Below are 6,477 nucleotides of genomic sequence, written 5' to 3' on the forward strand. Positions count from 1 at the left end.
CAAATGTGTCGGTCAAACTGATGCACATAAAAAAACAGAGAGAGTACTTAATTGCTCTTGCATTCATGTTACTTGTCTTAGATATTTATACCTATAAACATAGTTGTTTACATATTTTTTGTCATTAATTTTGCCAACAACTTTTATGACTTTAAAACTAGGCAAAAAAGTTTCTAGATATGACTAGCTATGCGCATGCATCTCGCAAGTTAACTTTCCGCGCGTTAGTTAACTTAAAAAACGGAGGAAATATGATGTTAAGGCGCCAATTCCCTTCATTCTAAATGAGCAACGTGGACTCAAGTTGTGAGAACGATTTGACTTGTCATTATTACTCTTTTTTCTGTTTCTCCGTTACTGGTTCACTTGGAGTAACAGAAACCCAAAAACCCTCATTCTTTCTTCATTTTTCAAAAAGCTTTGACCTTTCCTGCAAAATTCACTCTCCAATTTTGAACGAAAATGGGTCGGAAACCCCGAGCATCAAAGGTCTGTTCTTTACACTTCCTTTCCTCTCTTCTGCTTTTTATTTATTTATTTATTTTTTCATTGTTGCCTTGTTTTTGAAGTGGCTTCAGGATTCACTTATTTTACCTTTTTCTAGTTTTTTTTTTATTTTTTTTATTTTTTTTTTATAAATTTTTTACTGTGCAAATTTCTGTAGTGAATTGGGTATTTGAGAAGGGTTTTGAACTTTTAGTTGTATGATGTGCAAATGAAATTAAATTGAAATATCTAAATTACATGAAAAGGCTACAGTAATATGTACTATTGTAAGGAAATTATTCTAATCTATAGGTTAGTGTTACGGTTAAATTCTACCTGGTATTGATTGTCCGAATTGTCATATTGGTATTAAAAATGAGGGATTCAACAACCCAGCATCAATTTTTTTTTTGGTGTAGAGAAAATCGCTAAGGGCAAATAATATAAATGAGATTTGATCGGGGGTTCTGATACACTTTTAAACTTTTTAGACTTTGAACAACTTAGGCCTTGTTCTTTTGAGCTTCTAGGCAAAGCAGAGCAGATTGAAGCAGGGTAGAGCAGAGCAGAGCAGAGCAGATTGAAGCAGCTATTTTTAAGTACTATTTTTAAGCAGAGCACGGCAGAGCACAACAGAGCAGATTAGAGTAGAGCAGATTTCAGCATTTGCTCTGAAGAATGGGGCCTTAGTAGCCTGGCATCAATACCCCGATGTCATTTGAAACTTTAAAGTTTTCGGGGTTGAACTTACACTCGTGTGAATAATAATGCATTACTTCAATTAGACCATAAGTATAAAATTAACCCATCCATCCCTGATTATTAAGAATACAATTGATTTGATGGTTTTGAAGGAATTTGACTAAGATGCCATAACTTTCCTTCACAATGTGAGGTATTGTTTCATAACTTTCCTTAGCTCTTAAACGTTGATTAGTACCCTTGAATTAAAAAAATAAATTTGATTTTCCTTTGTGCTCCTTTTATTCTTTCAATAGTTTCAAATTTAGCTAAACTTTTACTTGCAAGGATTTTTTCCCCAGCTCATAGTTTACCCTTCTCCTTAATTCTTCCTTTCTAATTCATGTTACATTAATTGATTCACCCAATTTCACATATGACTCATTTTGTACCTCGCCTTGTGGAACATTGTTATTTGAGGTTTGAATTGTTTAGCTAATCATTTGAATACTTATTATAGGCGGGACTCATCTATCAGAGACTTTTTAACTTAGAAGCCATACCTGATAAACCACTGGTATATATGCATACTTCCTCCGTGGCTGTTCCATTTATAATTGTCTTACAACTTGCAAGGAATGTTTTGGTCATATACCCAAGACTTTGACCTAGATGATCACGAATGCATATGAATAAACATTATTGCGTGGGCCTTTGTTGGATTTATTTTGATACATCATATTAGATATTAAAAACAATCATTTTTCAAAATTTTTAAACGCTACATATATATGAATGCATGAAGATGTGCAATGAGATCGTGACAAAGCCAACATGAAGATTAAACTGGGAATCGGGATGGAGGGAGAATTGTTAAGATACCTATGCTGTCGCTACTTTGTGGAGTCCAAAAACTAGAAGCAAATTTGATCAAATTTATTATACTTCAATCTAATTATGGAGGCAGTGAGACTGATTCATCCCACATCTATGTGGTCTACTGGTCTGCTAACAATGAATGCATCTTGGGTAGCTTTGCGCCATCATTATCTTGCGAATCCCTTCCAAGTGTAGTTTAGCTTACCTGAAATATTTTGGCTTCTGCAGGGCTAGTATTAGGTTTGGAACCTTTGTTGTGAGTTGTGAATATAGCATTCCCTTTTGCATGATATCATATTTTTGTTTCTAATGAAAAAGTTAATTTATCTCCTTTTTCTGTTCCGCGCTTCATAATAATTTATCATATTTAGCTGTCAAGATCAATCAAGTCCTTCATTGTCCTATTGCTTTTAAATGATGCCTTTAACTTTTTGATTGGTTTTTTCTTTAACATAATGCTGGCAGCCTGAAAACTTTCAACCAACATCAGCACCAAAATCTCTCCCTGAAGTGCACACAATTACCGCTGAAGGCACTCATCCATCTAACACCTCACGTATTGATAAGAAAAGATTGAAAGCTCGTACTGCCATTATTAGAAGATCTCCGCGGATCCAGAGCACAAGTGGTAACCTAGCAATAGAACCTATTATTGAAGAGATAATCATCAGTGAAAGTCCGAACAATGATAAGCCAATGCGACATGAAGACAACAAATTCACCGAGGAAGCATCTGATGTAATTATCACAACTTTTTCTCGATCCATTGCTTATTGGTTTTGTTCTTATTGATTGAAGCTATTTTCAATCCTTGATAGGAAACTAGAAGGTCTTCTAAAAAGGATGATGCTGGGGCCGCAGATGTTAAGTACAAAGCCATGTACATATCCTCCCAAAAAAAGGTACATACAAGCATGTAGTTGGACATAAAATGCCCTACCTATCTCTCGAGTCTTGACTGAATATATCTTTCCATTCTGCATTAAATTCTCAGATTGAGGCTCTAATGGAGGAGAATAAGCAGTTGAGTAATGCCTTGGAGCTTGCCAATGGAAAGATCCATCTGGTATGTGCTAATTTTTGCTTTAATTTTGTTCAATAATCTTTGCAATTGTAGTCAGTATAATTTGTCATTAATTCTATGAAATGTATGAATAATGCTCTTGCTTTATTAGTAAAAGCTAGATTTTACATACTGAAGTATACTGGTTCAGTGCTTGGTATGGTAACATTACATGCTGACATTCTATGCTGACTTTGACAATACCTCTACGTCCCAATGACTCTTACAAGGATCAGATTTACTTAACCGAAGAACCTAGTTATAATGTACAGTTGCTATAAATAAGAATGTCCATATGATCCTTGTCTTCTCAAGTCATAAATTTTACGCACAAAGGCATTACCTCATATGGGGTAGACATCAGATTGACAATTTTGAAGTTTTTGATTTTCGAAAGGGGCACATATTAGCTTTAATGCTAAAAATTGAATATAGAGTAATTTAATAGGACTTTGAAAAATTGAAGTTTGGAACCTTGTTCATAGTGGTTTGATCTACTTTATTACATTTTTTGCTTCAGCTCTTGTGTCTCGTTGATTATTAATGTATATATTCTAAATAAAATTAGTAACTGCAGCATGAGAAGCAAAGCAATGTGTATTCAGAAGTTATGGCTATAATTGGAAGCTTATCTAGAGTCAACGAGAATCTTGCTGCTCGAGTGAACCTGGGCGCTTCTGATAATAATGAAATATCCGGAGAAAGGACCTGTAAGAAGAAGAATGATGTGCGTAACAACGGTCTCACTGAAGATCTCTGAAAGTTGGACTGCGATAACATGTTCTGTTCAGCTCACCTGGGTAAAATTTTTTGTGTAGCTCTACTAATTACCCGGCAATTCCTTGTAAAGACTGTTTATGCTCTATATGTAATGACTATAATAATTATTAGGCTATAGACATGTTAAATACTTCAAATGCAGCTCATATTATTAACAAAGGCGGATTAATTTCTTTTTTTCATCATTTATAATAAAAGTACAAGAACTCCAAGTACATGGCATAGTCTTAGAGATATTACAAAGAAAATCAAGTGGTGGTACATCTAAGGTTAAGCATACATGTGACAGTGGAGTTGGTCTTTTAGCGTTACTTGCTCTCCTGCAAAGCTATCATCAAGGCAGGACGGAAACTCAAAAACCTCTGTTGATGTCCTAGGAGTTTGGAGATCTTCGAGATTGTCCTCGTCGTTGGCTGTTGGGGAAGAGAAATCTAAGCTAAGCCCTTGAATCACTTGTTCATATGATGCAGACAAATCTTCGGAGGCAAACTGATGATACTCGACAAGTTGTCGAAGGCACTGATTTTCCCTTGTTAGATTCGCGTTCTCAGTTGCTAGTCTCGATTTTTCAGCAAGTAGTGCCTCTAATTGAAGCCTCACCTGTTATCACACACACAAAAGCAAATTAACAAATTCAACTCCTGAAAGTTTTCACAGAAACTAAAAATCCGACAGCAATTATTATAGATAATAAGTAAAATCCTCGGAATTCATTACCAAATCATCGTCATCAGCTCTGTCTTCTTTTCCAAACCCGTCTCGAAGCCTCTGGTTTTCCTCCTCCAATAGAGCACACCTCTCTTGCAGAAAAAACATATCAGATTTCACTGATTTTAGCTCCCTAGCTAGTGAGGATGACTTCGCTGCCATAGCAACTGAGAGCTGAAAGAACATCAGACACGAAATGCATCAGACGCGAAAATCAGCTTGATAAACTAAAACAACTAGACTTTAAAAAAAATTTGCTAAAAAAGAAATACTGTAAAACTGTGTTACATTTTTAACATTCTTAAGGCTGAGTTCTGTTTGGTGCTTCTGTTTCTTTTTGTTCTCAGGAGTTGCTGCTTCATTCTCTCCTTCGCCGTTGGAACAATCTTCTGCATCAAGCTTTCTCTTCACTCCTTTTTTCTCTGAATTTTCCTGATTCTTATCTTCTTCTGTTTCAGCCGCGTCGCTGCTACTGCTGCTGTTAACCATCTCTGTTACAGTTGAAGTTTTTTCTAGTTCTCTGGCTCCCTAACAAAAGAAGCAATAGTAAGAGTTTAGACAATTCATACATCAAATCAGAAATACGTATACTTTGAATTGTCCAAACTTCTGGAATTAATTGTGACGTTGAATCGTTGATAGTGTATTTTGAACTATGAATTCGATAAATAACTAATCACGGACTGAATTTAATTAATTACCTGAAGAGCTTTCTCAATATTGCCAGTGAGCTGAGAGAGTGAAGAGGCAATTGAATCGAAACCCCTGATCAAAAGCATCGAGTCCGCCTTCGATTTCTTAGTAGAATTCAATTCTCCATCATTCTGTTCCAAAACGCCATAACAAATTAGAAAAAATTAAAAAAAAAAAAAAAAAAAACCCAAAAGTTCAGGATTTATTATTTATTTTTTTTCCCCAAATTTTTGATAAACGAAGAAGAAAATTAAAATTAGATTAAGATTATAGATTACCAATAAGGAAATCGAACAGGATCGAACAGATTTGCGATTCTCAAGAAGGGTTTCAACCCTTTCATGTAAAGCACTCCAATAACGCTTATCTGATGAGGGGCTAATCAAAGGAGATGCAGAAGTAGCCATGACAAAAGCAATTCCTAAAAATACGAGTTCGAGTCGAGTCGAGTTTGAGATCGAGAAGAGGAGAGAGAGATGGTGTGTATATTCTTCAGATGAGTTGCTGATGATGATGAATGGGAGGGTTCTAAAAGAGAGAAAATGAAGGTTGTAACGGCTAGTATTTGGTTGGAGAAATAAAGGGAAATGTTCAATGTTGGGGACTTGGGCTTTAGTTATTTTGGTGTTTAAATAGTTGGCGCTTGTGTTACTAACGTTCAAAGAGTTTGGGGGGTGGATCTATCTGAATCCAACGGCATTGATTAAACTGCTTTTTTCCTTTTTTTTTTTTTTTTTTTTTTTTTTTTGGAAGACTTGATTAAACTGTGCTTATTGTTGACTTCGTAGATTGAGGTTGTCCGTTGTCATGTTGTGGGACATGTTACTTAAATGAGCTGTAATTTTTTTTTTTAACATGTTATAAATTAGGTTTTGGAAAAGGAAAAATATTATAAAAAGTGTTTACTTTTTTTCTTTTTTTGACAATGAGAATTTCATAAATAAAGAACAAATTACAACCTAAGAGAGCTACAAAATGAAATGAAACAACCAAACACACCTAGCTAAGCACACAATCATAAAAAAAAAACCTTATATACTATGACTGAGCTAATACACCCAAACAAACCCACAAACGGAGTATGCCATTTACCAGAACAGGAAACCCGAAGTGTAGAAATGAACTAGAGGAGCCTTGCAACATACCAAATACCACGGTGCCTGGACACCCAAAGGATTCTTACCAAA

The 6,477-nt window shown here is 35.2% G+C and overlaps 2 protein-coding genes across 2 annotated transcripts; one reads left to right on the top strand and one right to left on the bottom strand.

Annotated features, from left to right (window-relative positions):
• The first annotated feature begins 360 nt into the window (after positions 1–360).
• LOC145618349 (uncharacterized) lies at positions 361–3,874 on the top strand. The gene is made up of 5 exons (XM_081673125.1): positions 361–489; positions 2,512–2,784; positions 2,865–2,948; positions 3,041–3,112; positions 3,687–3,874. The coding sequence occupies exons 1-5, from the start codon at positions 463–465 to the stop codon at positions 3,867–3,869; spliced, it is 639 nt and encodes a 212-aa protein (XP_081529251.1). The 5' UTR covers positions 361–462; the 3' UTR covers positions 3,870–3,874.
• Positions 3,875–4,046: 172 nt separating this feature from the next.
• Positions 4,047–5,873, bottom strand: LOC145618348 (uncharacterized). The gene is made up of 5 exons (XM_081673124.1): positions 5,569–5,873; positions 5,299–5,421; positions 4,886–5,125; positions 4,607–4,771; positions 4,047–4,489 (listed from the first exon to the last, which is right to left on the bottom strand). Exons 1-5 carry the CDS (start codon positions 5,695–5,697, stop codon positions 4,160–4,162), a joined length of 987 nt encoding a protein of 328 aa, XP_081529250.1. The 5' UTR covers positions 5,698–5,873; the 3' UTR covers positions 4,047–4,159.
• Positions 5,874–6,477: the final 604 nt, after the last annotated feature.

Source organism: Chenopodium album, chromosome 26 (genome assembly GCF_948465745.1).
Source record: "Chenopodium album chromosome 26, dcCheAlbu1.1, whole genome shotgun sequence".
Lineage (NCBI taxonomy): Eukaryota > Viridiplantae > Streptophyta > Magnoliopsida > Caryophyllales > Amaranthaceae > Chenopodium > Chenopodium album.

Coding starts and splice junctions, on each gene's coding strand:
- LOC145618348 (XM_081673124.1), bottom strand. CDS start 5,697: ATGGCTACTTCTGCATCTCCTTTGATTAGCCCCTCATCAGATAAGCGT. Junction 5,126..5,298: donor ATATTGAGAAAGCTCTTCAG/GTAATTAATTAA, acceptor TTCTTTTGTTAG/GGAGCCAGAGAACTAGAAAA. Junction 4,772..4,885: donor GCCTTAAGAATGTTAAAAAT/GTAACACAGTTT, acceptor ATGTTCTTTCAG/CTCTCAGTTGCTATGGCAGC.
- LOC145618349 (XM_081673125.1), top strand. CDS start 463: ATGGGTCGGAAACCCCGAGCATCAAAG. Junction 2,785..2,864: donor TCACCGAGGAAGCATCTGAT/GTAATTATCACA, acceptor AATCCTTGATAG/GAAACTAGAAGGTCTTCTAA. Junction 3,113..3,686: donor CCAATGGAAAGATCCATCTG/GTATGTGCTAAT, acceptor TAGTAACTGCAG/CATGAGAAGCAAAGCAATGT.